The following is a 16554-nucleotide window of genomic DNA, read 5'->3' as shown; positions in this document are numbered from 1 at the left end:
CTCCCATCTCCCCCCAGTGCTCCTCCTCCTGTGCCCCATGCCCATTGCTGGGTATCCCTCCCTCTGACTCCCATCTCCGCCCAGTGCTCCTCCTCCTGTGCCCCGTGCCCATTGCTGGGTATCCCTCCCTCTGACTCCCATCTCCCCCCAGTGCTCCTCCTCCTGTGCCCCATGCCCATTGCTGGGTATCCCTCCCTCTGACTCCCATCTCCGCCCAGTGCTCCTCCTCCTGTGCCCCGTGCCCATTGCTGGGTATCCCTCCCTCTGACTCCCATCTCCGCCCAGTGCTCCTCCTCCTGTGCCCCGTGCCCATTGCTGGGTATCCCTCCCTCTGACTCCCATCTCCCCCCAGTGCTCCTCCTCCTGTGCCCCGTGCCCATTGCTGGGTATCCCTCCCTCTGACTCCCATCTCCGCCCAGTGCTCCTCCTCCTGTGCCCCATGCCCATTGCTGGGTATCCCTCCCTCTGACTCCCATCTCCCCCCAGTGCTCCTCCTCCTGTGCCCCATGCCCATTGCTGGGTATCCCTCCCTCTGACTCCCATCTCCGCCCAGTGCTCCTCCTCCTGTGCCCCGTGCCCATTGCTGGGTATCCCTCCCTCTGACTCCCATCTCCCCCCAGTGCTCCTCCTCCTGTGCCCCATGCCCATTGCTGGGTATCCCTCCCTCTGACTCCCATCTCCGCCCAGTGCTCCTCCTCCTGTGCCCCGTGCCCATTGCTGGGTATCCCTCCCTCTGACTCCCATCTCCGCCCAGTGCTCCTCCTCCTGTGCCCCGTGCCCATTGCTGGGTATCCCTCCCTCTGACTCCCATCTCCCCCCAGTGCTCCTCCTCCTGTGCCCCGTGCCCATTGCTGGGTATCCCTCCCTCTGACTCCCATCTCCCCCCAGTGCTCCTCCCCCTGTGCCCCGTGCCCATTGCTGGGTATCCCTCCCTCTGACTCCCATCTCCCCCCAGTGCTCCTCCTCCTGTGCCCCATGCCCATTGCTGGGTATCCCTCCCTCTGACTCCCATCTCCCCCCAGTGCTCCTCCTCCTGTGCCCCGTGCCCATTGCTGGGTATCCCTCCCTCTGACTCCCATCTCCGCCCAGTGCTCCTCCCCCTGTGCTCAGTGCCCATTGCTGGGTATCCCTCCCTCTGACTCCCATCTCCGCCCAGTGCTCCTCCCCCTGTGCTCAGTGCCCATTGCTGGGTATCCCTCCCTCTGACTCCCATCTCCGCCCAGTGCTCCTCCCCCTGTGCTCAGTGCCCATTGCTGGGTATCCCTCCCTCTGACTCCCATCTCCGCCCAGTGCTCCTCCCCCTGTGCCCCGTGCCCATTGCTGGGTATCCCTCCCTCTGACTCCCATCTCCGCCCAGTGCTCCTCCCCCTGTACCCCGTGCCCATTGCTGGGTATCCCTCCCTCTGACTCCCATCTCCGCCCAGTGCTCCTCCTCCTGTGCCCCGTGCCCATTGCTGGGTATCCCTCCCTCTGACTCCCATCTCCCCCCAGTGCTCCTCCCCCTGTGCCCCGTGCCCATTGCTGGGTATCCCTCCCTCTGACTCCCATCTCCCCCCAGTGCTCCTCCTCCTGTGCCCCATGCCCATTGCTGGGTATCCCTCCCTCTGACTCCCATCTCCCCCCAGTGCTCCTCCTCCTGTGCCCCGTGCCCATTGCTGGGTATCCCTCCCTCTGACTCCCATCTCCGCCCAGTGCTCCTCCCCCTGTGCTCCGTGCCCATTGCTGGGTATCCCTCCCTCTGACTCCCATCTCCGCCCAGTGCTCCTCCCCCTGTGCCCCGTGCCCATTGCTGGGTATCCCTCCCTCTGACTCCCATCTCCGCCCAGTGCTCCTCCTCCTGTGCTCAGTGCCCATTGCTGGGTATCCCTCCCTCTGACTCCCATCTCCGCCCAGTGCTCCTCCCCCTGTGCTCAGTGCCCATTGCTGGGTATCCCTCCCTCTGACTCCCATCTCCGCCCAGTGCTCCTCCCCCTGTGCCCCGTGCCCATTGCTGGGTATCCCTCCCTCTGACTCCCATCTCCCCCCAGTGCTCCTCCTCCTGTGCCCCGTGCCCATTGCTGGGTATCCCTCCCTCTGACTCCCATCTCCGCCCAGTGCTCCTCCTCCTGTGCCCCGTGCCCATTGCTGGGTATCCCTCCCTCTGACTCCCATCTCCCCCCAGTGCTCCTCCTCCTGTGCCCCGTGCCCATTGCTGGGTATCCCTCCCTCTGACTCCCATCTCCGCCCAGTGCTCCTCCCCCTGTGCTCAGTGCCCATTGCTGGGTATCCCTCCCTCTGACTCCCATCTCCGCCCAGTGCTCCTCCCCCTGTGCTCAGTGCCCATTGCTGGGTATCCCTCCCTCTGACTCCCATCTCCGCCCAGTGCTCCTCCCCCTGTGCTCCGTGCCCATTGCTGGGTATCCCTCCCTCTGACTCCCATCTCCGCCCAGTGCTCCTCCCCCTGTACCCCGTGCCCATTGCTGGGTATCCCTCCCTCTGACTCCCATCTCCGCCCAGTGCTCCTCCTCCTGTGCCCCGTGCCCATTGCTGGGTATCCCTCCCTCTGACTCCCATCTCCGCCCAGTGCTCCTCCCCCTGTGCCCCGTGCCCATTGCTGGGTATCCCTCCCTCTGACTCCCATCTCCGCCCAGTGCTCCTCCCCCTGTGCCCCGTGCCCATTGCTGGGTATCCCTCCCTCTGACTCCCATCTCCCCCCAGTGCTCCTCCTCCTGTGCCCCATGCCCATTGCTGGGTATCCCTCCCTCTGACTCCCATCTCCCCCCAGTGCTCCTCCTCCTGTGCCCCGTGCCCATTGCTGGGTATCCCTCCCTCTGACTCCCATCTCCGCCCAGTGCTCCTCCCCCTGTGCTCAGTGCCCATTGCTGGGTATCCCTCCCTCTGACTCCCATCTCCGCCCAGTGCTCCTCCCCCTGTGCCCCGTGCCCATTGCTGGGTATCCCTCCCTCTGACTCCCATCTCCGCCCAGTGCTCCTCCTCCTGTGCTCAGTGCCCATTGCTGGGTATCCCTCCCTCTGACCCCTGATTCATTCCTCCTCCCTTCCAGGCTCTCCCTTCCCTACCAGCTGAGAGCAGCAAAAACCACTTGCTTGGCTCAGGAGTCTTCCTGGCATCCAAAAGCCTGGCAGAATTTACTATCACCCTGTGTTTATGGTTTTATCTCATACAAGATCCAGACAAAGTGGGCTGTTTTCTGTCCCCCAAACATGCCCATGTTTTAGTCTCAGCCCTTCCCCATCTCCCCCCCCCCCGGGGCTTTAAAGGCCCCTCAAATTTCCCTGCCTTCCCGGTGAGCCCGCTGGTGAGGAAGGCCCTCCCCCCTCTGTTCCCAAAGATGCCCAAGTTGGGCCTTGTCTAATGCCCTCCCTGGTCTCATCAGAGACCAAAGGCTGGAACGTTACGGGAGAGGGGGGAGCTAAAGGTATTTGATGACAAACAGCTCAAATTCACGCCACATAGGGGGGCGCAGGGCAGAAAATATATTTGGACCCGGGTTCAAATCCCAATGGCTACTTAGCCTCTTGGGTCAGATTTTTAATAAGAAAAGGGGGGTCTTTCCCCCCCCCCTACCTCTAAGTCTTTGATCCTTCCGGTGGGTATATTGTTGTTTGTGAGAAAACGCATACAGTGATAGGAAGAAAGGAAATGAAAATGTACATGCCCACTACATGCTTATAAACAGCAGCTCTTGTGATCCTCCCTAGGAAGGATAAAAGGTCCTGGTTGCTGCTATTATCATCCCCGTTTTACAGTTGAGGAAACTAAGGCAAACCAAAGGTAGTCATTGGCCAAGATCACACAGCTCCTTAGCCCTGAAACCAAATTTGGACTCGAGAGTTTCCTGACTACAGGCTCAGTGCTCTGTCTACAGTCACCGGATAGAGCTCTAGATCCCACCCAAGAAAACCTGGGTATGAATCCCTTATTGGAGATGTGACTCTGGGCAAGTCGCTTACTCTCTGCCTCAATTTTCCCATCTGTAAAATGAAGGGATTGGCTCAGTGATCTCTAAGCTTCCTTCCAGTCCACAAGATCAGACCTTTTGTTGCTGGTTTTTGATGGAGGGAACTCCCAGGGAGGAATTCACTGCAAATCGGTAGTTTTAAGAGAATTATGCAGGGATGCTGCCAGTCTGGGTGACCCACTCAAGTTCACTGGGCCAGTGTGGAGCCTGGACTTGAATCCGGAGCAGATTAAGCCAGCTCCACCCACCACTCCTTCCTGCTCCTCTTGCTAATACTTCGGGCTCTAAATTCTATAAGTTAATGACTGGACATTTTTTCCCAATGTCAGCATCTAGTACAGGGCGCACGGGTGCCTGATTAGCACCTGTCCAACTGAATTGAAAAAAAGAAGTAACCCAAACCCCGACAGTCCCCTCGGGTGGTTCTGGGAGGCTGAGGTTGGCGGATTGCTGGAGCTTGGGAGTTCTGAGCTAGAGTGGGCCAGGGCGAGCCATTGTCTACACTAAGTTGGCACCGATTTGCCGGAATCCACGCTTGGGAGTGCAGAGACCAGGCAAGCCGCAACCTTCATGAGTCACTAATTATATTCCAGGCGTGCGATTAGGGATTCTTTAATTCAGATTTTTCTTTTTTTATAAAATAGTATAATTTTGTTCTTTGCATTAATGTTCAAATAGATGAGGGATTCCTAATTGTCCGTGGACAGTTTTTAGAGAGTCCATGAATGAAGATTGTAGAGGGCCGGAACTCTGGGGAAGGGTACTTGAAGCAAGGATACTCACAACAAGGTGTTAACTCAGTGGAATTGATGAGATGGTGGTTCTCTAGTTCACATATACTTAGTACTTAGCATGGTGATGTCATGGTTTTCTAGCTCGCACATGCTCAGTATGCTGTGATAATGTAATTGTACTAGGGGATTTAAGGGCTGAGAGGACTGGAAATGAGACACTCCATCCTTGACCATCCTCCTGGTGGCTCTCCTGCCCCCTGCTTCCACCACTAACATCAAGGCTGGTCCCGAGGTCCTCCAGAAAGCTAGCCTGAACATTACAGAAGATGGGGAAATTGCATCTTTATTTTGATACATCCTTGTCATCCTAGGTACTTTATGCACTTAAAGACATTTTTGGGCAAAGCGGTCCATAGATTTATCCAGCTGTCAGAGGGGGTCCATAACATAAAGAGTGCTCTCTTTAGAAAAGAGGGATGGATGGGGGCCAGCCAGGGATTCACAAGTGCCTTTTTTTCCCCTGAGGCTGGGGTTAAGTGACTTGCCCAGGGTCACACAGCTAGGAAGTGTTAAGTGTCTAAGACCAGATTTGAACTCAAGTCCTCCTGACTTCTGGGCTGCTCTACCCATTGCACCATCCAGCTGCCCCTAGAAGTGTCTATTTCTACCAAAGGCATGATGAGTGGTGGCCCATTCAGGGGAAGTGCCTGAAGAAGTGGAGCTGCCCAAGAGAGAATTGCGCCTGTTTAGAGGGCCAGGGAGCTCCCCTTGACTGACCAACCTGTTTTTCAGGCATAGGGTCCCTTTCAAATCTTAATTTCTGTGATTCTCCGGGTGCCTGGGGAAGATAAATCAGCCTGTCTCATCCCCCCCCCAGCCGAATCCCTCCCCTGCTGCTCTCCCCCCATTCCTCCCTTTCCTTCCATTCTCTTCCAACCTGCACCCAGGTGGGGGGGGCACCTCACTGTGCAATGTAGAACAAAGAGCTCCTTACGCACTCCAGAGTCCCCAAGAGGGGCTCTGATTCTCTAGTGAGACGAGGACCAGGGGCAGACGAGGACCTCTGGCTCTGGCTGCCCGGCCGGACGGCCTGTCTGGGGCGTCACCATCAGCGTGTGTTAGAACTGGGAAGGACCTTTGGGGTCAGGCGAGGAGAGCAGCTGGAGCACCGCACAAAGAATGCTAGAAACCCAAGCGGGATCCAAGATCTCTCCCGCCCTTCCTTCTCCCCACTCCGGCAGCTGCTGCTCTAGTCTGGCCCCACGTCCTAACTGGTCTCTGCCTCGAGTCTCCGCTCCAAACCACATTCCATTTGTCTGCCAAGTGTTCCTCCCTCACTCGGTAAACTTCAATAGCTCCCAGTGACCTCTAGGATCATATAAAAACCTGTTTGCACGGATAGCCCTTCACAGTCCGGCCCCAGGTAACTGCCCCAGCTGTGTCCCCTCCAGCCCAACCTGCCCTCTTACCGTTGCTCCCTCTCAGCCCCCGGCACGTAACGGACAGGGACAAGCAGAAAGACCCGAGTTCTACTCCTGACCCTACTGGCTGGCAACTCTTAAGCTCTCGGGCTCCAGGCCACCTCCCAAAACTACGATTTACAGAGAAAACGCAGCCTGCATCGGGGAGGTCCCTGTGCTGGGGAAATCCCAGGTCCTTGCTCCACCTCTCTGTCCTACAGAAGGGCTATGTGTTGGGAAGAGGGACCAGTAGACTAAGAGTTAAGAGGCCCAAAGTTAGAGTCTTTAGCTTTGTCCTATTGGGATCTGTATGAGCTAGAACAAGTAGGTTCTCATTTGGGAGTCGGTTCCCTCTCCCCTAAAGTTGGAGGGGGGTGCTGCATATGGGGGCAGGGGGCCAGATCTAGAACCAGGAGGAACCACAGAGCCCAGTTCTAGGGGCAGTGCATGAAACCCCCCCCCAACCTGGAGTGAAAACAAAAGCAAAAAAAATGGAGGATCCTCTAGGCCAAACTCTCATTTAATAGATAAGGAAAAGTTGAAAAGCAGGGAAGTGACTTGCCCAGGGTCACCCGGGGGTACCGCATGCCTGGTTTACTGCAGTGGCTGCCGTGGCCGGTGGGCCTGCCCCCACTCCCATCCAAAGGGAGCTTCCTAAAACGCAGTGTGACCAGGTCAGCCCTCTGCTCTGCAAACTCCCGGGCTCCCGTCCCCTCCGGGATCAAGTGGAGCACTTCCTGTGTGGCTTTTAAAGCTCATCCCAGTCTGGCCCTTTCCAGTCTTTCCGGTTTCCCTACACCTTCCTTTCCTCCATATCTTCTGTGATAGAACGGCTCTGGGCTCCTTATCCATGGATGTCTCCCATTGCTCGAACTCTCTTCCTCCTGCTTCCCTAAAGTATCTGTGAGAACCTTTCCTGGTTCACCTCTCCCCGACAGATCACCTCCCACGTACACTGTACGCATCTGGGACGGAGGGGCTTCTTTGTACACTGTCTCACAAGCCCAGTTTGGTTTTTGTTTTGTTTTGTTTTGTTTTTGCCATTTTTGGGTATTTCCACTCCTTAGTACAGTGGCTGGTATACAGTAAGCACTTAATACAGGCTTCTTGATTTCTTTCCTGTGAGCAGAGGCTGCGTCTCCCCCATCACCCACCTCTTCCTCCTGTCTCCAGTGCCCAGGATGGAGATGAACCCAGGCCAGAGCACGGCTAACGTCTTCTCTCTTGTTCCAGGCACAAATGGGGAGCAGTCGCCCCTGCTCACCCCTCCCAGCTCCCCGAGAATGCAGGACAGCTGCAGCATCGCTCCACTCACCCCTTCCCAGTCCCCGGTAAGTGCCCAGGCGGGAGGAAGGGCTCGGGCGCTCCCACAGGATGGGGCCCCTCGGCCAAAGCCCCCCTTCCCTAAGAGCCGCAGCTCATTGCCAGAGACTCCCCTAGGCTTATGTTCCATTTGACTGGAACCATTTATACCAAGACCTCTTCCCCATTAGGATGCCCTGCTTGAGGTTTTGCCTTTCTCTGTAAACCCAGGAGGCGGCGCAGTGCTTGGTGCCTAATAGCTGCTTCATGAGTGCTTGTTGGTTGGCCAGTTGGTCAATTATAATTACTATAGTGGGGAGGGGGAGTGGAGAGAGACACTGAGGATTTTCGGGAGGCAGAGGTCAGGCCACCTGCAAGAGAGCCCAGATGCAGGGACTCGGAAGCTCTACCAGACCCAGAGACAGGGATGAGGCTGTGAGAAGGGAGCATGGGCTGGGAGACTCGGGTTAACATCCTCTCTGCTAACCCCTCTGCCCGTCAAGTACGGCCTGTCTGGATGGAGAACTCTCCCACATGTGACCCGATGGTATCTGACTTCAGGGAGTCCCTGGGGCCCCACCCCACCCCCATCAGAGAGAAGCTGGATGGGTGGGTGGATGGGTGGATAGATAGATAAATGGATGGATAGATGGATGAATGAGAGGATGGATGGATAGAGAAATGGCTGGGTGGGTGGGTGGATGGATGGGTGGATAGATAGATAAATGGATGGATAGATGGATGAATGAGAGGATGGATGGATAGATAAATGGCTGGGTGGGTGGGTGGATGGATGAACAAACAAGAAGGTGAATGGATGGAAGGATGAATGAGAGGATGAGTGAGTAGATAGATGGATGGCTAGATAAGTGAATGGGTTACGGGTAGGTGGATGGATGGATGAGTGGATGGATGGATGAACATCACTGAAGAGGAAAGAAAGGGGGAAGAGGGTGTGGGAAGTAGAAGCCCTCTTAGCCTTTGCCCCATTCTAACTACCAATACTTCTGCCCTCCCAGAGGAGCGAGGCCCGAGCCCCTCGCCCCACTCCATTCTCCGTGGTGGTGGCCATTGACTTTGGCACAACTTCTAGTGGTTACGCCTTCAGCTTCACCAGTGACCCTGAGTCCATTCACATGATGAGGTGAGGGGATCCTGGGGGCAGGGGAGGGCGGGATGGCGCAGGCAGGGGAGGGGATACTCGTGCAGCCCGGGTGGGTCGGGGGGGGGGGGGGGGGGAGAGGCCTGGAGGCGACCACAGATTCTTAGGGTGGAGAGGCGAGGGAGAAGCAGGGTCCTCGCCAGCCCTGACATTAAGGCCAAGAATCCTGGCTGGGAGGGGCCAAGAGGGGTCAAAGCCCTGGCCAGTCCCCTTATCCTCTGGCACCAGGGGCAGCAAATGTAAAGGGCCTGGTCCTGCGGGGAAGCCCAGCCCAAGAAACCAACCTTATAATATACTGTATAGACAATATTCTATACGTTATTAAAGGCAGCCAACCCTAGGGCTAGGGGCTTGGGGAGGGGAGAATAAAAGGGGAAATTAAAAAAAAAAAATGACATGACAACTTCATTAGACATTTAAAAGGAATAACAAATTACACGTGCTAGATTTGCAGCTTTATGGACAATCAGCTTTTTTCTATTTGATGCTCTAGAAATGCTGGTTTTGTTCAGTTCAGAATAATGAAGACTTTTTAAAAAGGAAAAGAAGAACATCATCTTCTACATAATCTATGGGAATATCAAATAAGAGTTTTCGCCTCCCTGGCCATTGGGGACAGCGGTTTCCCATCTAGCTCCAGGGCTGGGGCAGTGGGGCCTTGGAAGGGGAGGCCCCAAGTGTAAGCGCTACCCCGGAAGGTCACTTACCTATATGACTTTGTCAAGTCACTTGCCCTTCCTGAGCCGTTCCCTCACCTGCCCCTGCTTCCGTCCTTGGTTAGTGTGAACGGTTAGATAATGGGGGGAGAGAAGCGGAGCCTGCTGGGGGGCTTCCTGCCCACCCCCAAAACCCCATGCCACAACGGAGGGCGGCGCGGAGGTGAGGGCAGTGACCTGAACTTGAGGGCTCAGGCTTATTGGCTGAATAACCCGTTTCTAAACTGTTTCCCGGGCCTCCTCCCGGTCTGTATCCTCCAGATGCTAAGGCGGATTGGGTAACCTTGCTCCTCTTCCATCCCAGCAGCCACCCAGGACCCCAGATCCCAGCCCCGCCCCCACCGCCCTTCCCCAGGAGTCCATTGTTCCCGACCTCAGCCCGCCCCAGCACTCGCTCACATCCACACTGACCCCAAGCTGGGGTCACTTCCCTGTCCCGCTTCCTTCCTCTCGCCCGCTGCCTGGATCCAGATGTCGGCCGGCACTTTCTCATTGTGTCTCTCTGGCCCCTCCCACCGCACAGCTGGATGGAGCCGGTCTGTCACACAGGCCTCTTCCAGCTTCAGCCCCTCGTACCCCGCGTAGCACCATGCAGGGAGCACGAAGCACCTGCTGTGTGCCCAGTTCAGGGCCAGGCAGGACAGATGGGAGAGTGGAGAGGCCGGAGAGGCCAGGCCTCAAATCCCGCCTGGATAATTGCTCCCGGTCTGGCGCAGAGCAAGCCACTTAATACCTCCGCGCCTCAATTTGCTCATCTTTAACATAAGGGAAGGGGGCGGCTGGGTGGCGCAGTGGATGGAGCACCAGCCCTGGAGTCAGGAGGATCTCAGACACTTCACACTTCCTGGCTGTGTGACCCGGGCAAGTCACTTAACCCCAATTGCCTCAGCACAAAACAAACAAACAAACAAATAAGGGAACCCTAGTCAGTCCCGGATCCTCATGCATGCTGCATAAGGGAATACTTTAGATATTATTGTTCCCAATCTACAGATGAGGGAACTGAGGCTGTGGCGTCCAATCCACTATGTGGGCAGCTTGAAGGGAGCTGTGGTTTGAGCGCTGCTTTTGGAGCCAGGGAGACCTGAGTTTGAATTCTGCCTTCAGCGTTTACCAGGTGTACAACCCTAAGAAAATTTTATTTCACTCGGCCTCAGTCTTCTCATCTGCAAAATGAGAATAATCCCAGCCCCTGTCTCCGGGGTTACTGTAAGAATGGAGTAAGATCATGTCTAGAAGTCACTGGACCAACCTTACTGCGCTGTAGAATTGGGGCTGCTGATGGGGATTCTGGAAAAGCCCGTTATTGTTATGTGGGGAGCACGAGACCGTCCCCAGGAGAGCCCAGGACCGAGGCTCGCGCGATGCTGGGACCATCAGGGCGGACGGGAGGCGAGGCCCAGCTCCCTCCCCCCTCCCCCAGCCAGCGCCGTGAGACACAGTCTTCCTGTGCCCCCTCCCAGCTGCCTCAATCCTCCGAGCCCTGAAATAGAAGCGTGTTCACACGCCCATGCACACACAGACACACGTGCACAAACGTGTGCACGAACCTGCAGAAGCGTACATGCCCAGTGCTCTGCACACGGGCACACGCATGATGACCCTGCAGGCACGCGTGCTCTCACACACAGAGACCGCACATGATGTTTGTCGAACCCACGTTGTTCCAGTGGAAATGGGCCCCGTGCTGAGCTGTAGGACGGGCCCAACCTTAGGCCGTCCTGAGCGGATCTCGTCCCAGGTCTTCCCGACCTCATCTCCCCCTCCATCCCCCCTCCTCCCCCCACTGCCCCAATCCCAGTTCTACAGATCCTGACGTGGGGCAAAGCTCCCAGGGGAGGACGGCCGCTCGGGGGCAGACTTTTCTTGGCGATGCGCCCGGGGCCAAGGGGCTAGGCCCAAAAGAGAGCCCCCAAATGGGAACCGCCAAAGGGGGGGGGTCTGTGGAAGAAGCCTTGGGAAGCTAGAGAGAGGGGAGGGGAGCCCGAAAGAAATGGCGGGGGGAGGGAAGGGGGAGAAGCTTGGGTGCAACAGGGCTTCGGTCCGGGGCGCCTCTCTCCCAAGCCCCGATGGATGGGCCCATGACAGGTCGCTCCCTTTCCCAGAATAGCCCCACCCAGTCTCGGCTAGCCTCGGTGCGCCGGGCCCGGCTCCCCGCAGCTGCCTCACTGGAATCCCACCCAGGTCCCTTCATCCCTAGTTAGCGCAGAGAGACAGAAAAAAAAGGAGGAGATGGGGAGAGGAAGGTCAGCCGAGGCTCCGGGACCGGCCCAGGGCTGGGGGCTCCAGGGTCCGAGGCTCCGGGGCCGGCCCAGGGCTGGGGGCTCCAGGGTCCGAGGCTCCGAGGCTCCGGGGCTCCGGGGCCGGCCCAGGGCTGGGGGCTCCGGGGTCCGAGGCTCCAGGGTCCGAGGCTCCGGGGCCAGCCCAGGGCTGGGGGCTCCGGGCCGGGTCAGGGAGCGGGGCTCGGGGTCCGGGACTCCAGGCCAAGCTGACTGGCCTCCCTCCCGCCCCAGGAAGTGGGAGGGCGGGGACCCGGGAGTGGCCCACCAGAAGACGCCCACCTGCCTGCTGCTGACCCCGGAGGGAGCCTTCCACAGCTTCGGCTACACCGCCAGGGACTACTACCACGACCTGGACCCCGAGGAGGCCCGAGACTGGCTCTACTTTGAGAAGTTCAAGATGAAGATCCACAGCACCAGTGTGAGTCGGGAGGCGGGGCCGGGGAGGGGCTGAGAGGGGAAATCTGAGGGGGGGCTCAGCAGAGGGAGGGGGTCTTCCCTGACCTTGCGTCACTGCCCACCCCAGGACCTCACCATGAAGACCGAGCTGGAGGCTGTGAACGGGAAGAAGATGCCCGCCCTCGACGTGTTCGCCCACGCGCTGAGATTCTTCAAGAAGCACGCTGTGCAGGTGACCCTTCCCTGCGGCCCCGGGATTTGGGGGCGAGGGAGAGTGAGCTGGGCCTCCCCTTCTCCCGTCTGCCCGCCCCACTGAGACTGATACCCAGACCGAGACCTCCGCGCCTTTGACGGCTTAATAGGCGGACAGCTCTCCCAGAGGTCATTGCATCCATCCCCCTGTCTCCGGGCATCCGTCCGTTGGATGGCTGTATGGGGAGGAGGGACTGAAAGAATACGGGAGTGCCTCCACAGGCCATAATTTAGAGTGAGCAGCGAGTTCAAATCCTGCTTCCTGGCCTTGGGAGGACTCCTTTTAGTGCCCACCCCAGTCTTCCCAAAGTCACTGGATTTCCTGACTCCCATTTTTAGGAGCACTGCCTTTCACTCTCTACCTGTGTGAGGCCGGGCAAGTCGCTTCACCTCAGTTCCCCATCTGTAAAATGGAGCTGGAGGAACTGAGGTTAATCAAAACCACTAATTATATTATCCTGTTATACATAATCTGTATTATATACATTGTAATCTATAAAATAGATTATAATCTCCCAGGTTTGCTGTGAGGCTCTACTTAGTGATTATGAGATTTGCAAAGCACTTGCCATGTTTGATCCTGGCTACAACCCTGAGAGGCTGCTGCCACACACACACACGTAGACCCACACAGGGATACGGAAATGGGACTGGGACCAGTCTCCCAAGCCAGCGGGAGAAGCCCTTCCTGGGACCCGGCCGTGCTCTCCAGGGCCGCAGAGGCCGTCCCTCCCGCAGCGAGTGTGAGCCGCTTCTTCGGCTCTGAAACGGGCACGGGCAGGGGGCTGAACCAGAGACTCCAAAGGCAGGCTGTGCTGGACAGAGACTCCCGGGGCCTCATTTTGAATCCCAGCTCTGTCTCTCCTCCCCTCAGTTTCCCCATATGTAAAATGAAGGGGTTCTGTGTGCTACGATGCTGATTTCCTCTCTTTCCCTCCCTCCTTCCCCCAAAATCCCTGGGCTGGAATCCAGGAGCTCAGGGAACAGTGCCCGTCCCTGCCAGAAAGGAATGCCATCCGCTGGGTGCTCACCGTCCCTGCCATCTGGAAGCAGCCAGCCAAGCAATTCATGAGAGAAGCTGCCTACCTGGTGAGTCAGGGGAGTGGGGAGCAGTTCCACACAGAGGCCCCCAGAAGGCCTGTCCTGTCGGAGACAAAGCAGCGTCCAGAAGATCTGAGTTCCAGTCCTGCCTCCCACATTTACCAGCAGTGTGAACCTGGACTAGTCTCTGAATCTCTGCCTGCCTCTGTTTTCCATTTGTAAATTGGAGGTCAGCCAGGGTGGTGATGGTCAGCAAAGACCAGGGAAAGAGGCATCTGGAAATGTGGGCATGTCACCTGGGACTAAGGGCAAGGTCCAAGGCTCCCACTTTCACCTCCAAGAAGTTAGGGAGCTCCCCTCTCTCTTGCTCTGCCTTCCTGGGTTGAGTAGGATATGAAGAGCCTCGGATGATCAATAGTTTTATAGGTAACATTTCATGGGGCTAGGGAAAATCCAGAGAAGAAAAATAAAAATGGAAGGTATTAGACCACTCTTTGTACACAGAGGGAGGGAGAGAAGGAGGGAGGAAGGAAGGCAGGAAGGAAGGAAGGCAGGCAGGCAGGCAGGAAGGAAGGAAGGAAGGAAGAAAGGAAGGAAGGAAGGAAGGAAGAGAGGGAGGAAGGAAGGAAGGAAGGAAGGAAGGAAGGAAGGAAGGAAGGAAGGAAGGAAGGAAGGAAGGAAGGAAGGAAGGAAGGAAGGAAGGAAGGAAGAGAGGGAGGAAGGGAGGGAGGGAGGGAAGGAAGGAAGGAGGAAGGAAGGAGGAAGGAAGGAAGGAAGGAAGGAAGGAAGGAAGGAAGGAAGGAAGGAAGGAAGGAAGGAAGGAAGGAAGGAAGGAAGGAGGGAGGGAGGGAGGGAGGGAGGGAGGGAGGGAGGGAGGAAGGAAGGAAGGAAGGAAGGAAGGAAGGAAGGAAGGAAGGAAGGAAGAGAGGGAGGGAGGGAGGAGGGAGGGAGGGAGGGAGGGAGGGAGATGGGACGGGGTGAGTCCCACCCAGTCCTGCCCTAGGAGGCTGGTATAACTGTCCTACACACACCCAGGGTATCTGTCTGGGAAAAAAGTCCTTAACTTAGGGCCCAGGGATTGCGCAATAGAGGCAAGTGATGGGAGCCAGAAAGGGTTAAGGTTTCTGGCTGGTGAGGAGGCTCAGCCCCAGAGCCTCCAGCCTCCCCCAGGGCCTCCGCCTCAGGCCTGTCCAAGGGATGAGAACCATTGCCTGTATCCAGGCCAGAAACAAACACCCTCCTCCCGGCCGGCACTTGCAGACTCAGCCCCTCGGTGGCTTTTACTCCCACATTGTTCCAAGGAAATCTCAGTTCGAAAAGGGCCAGGACCTCTGAGGAAAGTGTCTGCTAAAGATCTAATCAGAGAGCTGCCCTCAGCCCCCACACCCCCACACCCCACCGCCCGAAGGAATTCAGGGGGGATCCCTCAGAACTGCGGGACATTCCCAGAAACATTAGAAGTTGTGAGTTCCAAAGAGAGTCCCAGGACCTGCTGGAAGGAGCCGGGGAGGCCTTTGCAGCCATCCCTCTGCCTCAGCATGGGGAACTTGCCCCTGGAAGGCCCCAGCTGGCTGGCAGAGATGGGTTCCCCTCAGACGGAAGTGGTGGTCTTTGCTACCCCTGTTCTGAGGGGACACGGCCCGGCCCTGAGCGGGATGGGAGGTGGGGACTGATGGATGATAGACATTAAGACAGCTGACAGACGATACACAAAATAGATAAATAAGAGTTAAGCGGGCAAAGCGGGCATTTGTCAAACGCTGTGTGCCAGACACTGTACTGAGTGCTAAGGGGGCACGGATATCAGCCAGCCCTCCCCTCCCCAAGTTTGTATTCGAGGAGGAAAGATGGGAAAGCTGGCTGTGGGGCGGGGGGGAGGGGGGGCAGGGAGTGGAGGCCCTTGTCAGGCAGGCCTGGTCAGAGAAGGCAAAAGCTTCCCCCTCAGAGCCAGGAGAGAATAAGTGATTGCTGGGAAGGAGGAGGCAAAATGGCGGATAGTCATCCAAGAAGACCGGCCTCATCCCCCGTGGTGGTTAGCCTGATGGCTCTCACCCCAACCCCAGAACGCTCCAGTCCCTTAATTAGCCGGGTGATGCTGCCAGATTCTCCATCCAGGCTGGAGCCCCAGCTCTCCCAGTCCCTGCTGGTACGGCCATGGCCGACCTTTCCCTCTCGGGAGCCCGGCTTCTTCGGTCAAACGAAGAGGTTGGTCTCAGCCGTTGTTCAGTTGTGTCCCCCTCTTGTAATCCCCTTTGGGGTTGTCTTGGCAAGAATGTCCATTCGCCATTTCCTTCTCCAGCCCATTTTGTAGATAAGGAAACAGAATGTATACATATATTGGATTGAACGTACATTTTACCATGTTTAATATATATTAGATTACTTTCCATCTAGGGGAGGAAGTGGGGGGAAGGAGGAGAAAATTTGGAACACGAGGTTTTACAGGGTCAGTGCTGGAAAATTATCCGTGCATGTGTTTTGAAAATAAAAGAGCTCTAAATTAAAAAAAAAAAAAAAAAAAAAAAAAAAGGAAATAGAAGGAAACAGGGTAAAGTGGCCTTGCCCAGGGTCACAGAGCTCAGCTTCCTCGCTGGTGCTCTATCCACTGCACCACTTAGCTGCTCCTATTATTTCATTATTTTATTATTTTTTTCCTCCCGCTGAGGCAATTGGGGTTAAGTGACTTGCCCAGGGTCACCCAGGAAGAAAATGTTAAATGTCTTAAGACCAAATTTGAACTCGTCCTCCGGACTAAAGGGCTGGTGCTCTGTCCACTGTGCCAACTAGCTGCCCCTTTTATTTCATTATTAAGAGCATCTTTCAGCGAACATAGCGCCCCTCGTTAACTGTTTTCTGGCATCATGATGGCCACCCCTGGCTCCTGCAGATCGGTCACGCTTTGTAGGTTTTACTCCAGCTTCTCTACACTAACACTCCCCTTCTTCTTCCAGGCGGGCCTAGTGTCGCCCGAGGATCCCGAGCAGCTCCTCATCGCCCTAGAACCCGAAGCTGCTTCCATCTACTGTCGGAAGCTGCGTCTCCACCAGCTCATCGACCTGAGCTGCCGCCCAGTGTCCAATGGCTTCCTGGGCGAGCGGCGTTCTATCGACTCCAGCTTCCGCCAAGGTGAGAGTGGGGACAGAGCCTGATGGCCCGTTTCTGACCCTGCGGACCGGTCCTCAGCCTTGTGCAAGCCCCTTGGATAAAGTTTTACCAGTGGCTTGGATAAAAGGCGCTGGTTGGGCGAG

General features: G+C 56.8%; 1 protein-coding gene across 1 annotated transcript in view; it reads left to right on the top strand.

Moving 5' to 3' along the window:
* The window catches only part of HSPA12B (heat shock protein family A (Hsp70) member 12B), a 45611-nt gene that overhangs the window by 17841 nt on the left and 11216 nt on the right, over positions 1-16554 (top strand). The window contains exons 3-8 of the mRNA XM_074285509.1: positions 7389-7486; positions 8477-8601; positions 11849-12035; positions 12141-12245; positions 13238-13354; positions 16258-16432. Of these exons, the coding sequence (XP_074141610.1) occupies positions 7389-7486; positions 8477-8601; positions 11849-12035; positions 12141-12245; positions 13238-13354; positions 16258-16432 (807 nt within the window). The remainder of the gene's footprint in view (positions 1-7388; positions 7487-8476; positions 8602-11848; positions 12036-12140; positions 12246-13237; positions 13355-16257; positions 16433-16554) is intronic.

The sequence above is a fragment of the Sminthopsis crassicaudata genome, chromosome 2, assembly GCF_048593235.1.
Source record: "Sminthopsis crassicaudata isolate SCR6 chromosome 2, ASM4859323v1, whole genome shotgun sequence".
Lineage (NCBI taxonomy): Eukaryota > Metazoa > Chordata > Mammalia > Dasyuromorphia > Dasyuridae > Sminthopsis > Sminthopsis crassicaudata.
The sequence above is the reverse complement of the archived record's forward strand: the minus strand, read 5'-3'. Positions and strand labels throughout refer to the sequence as shown.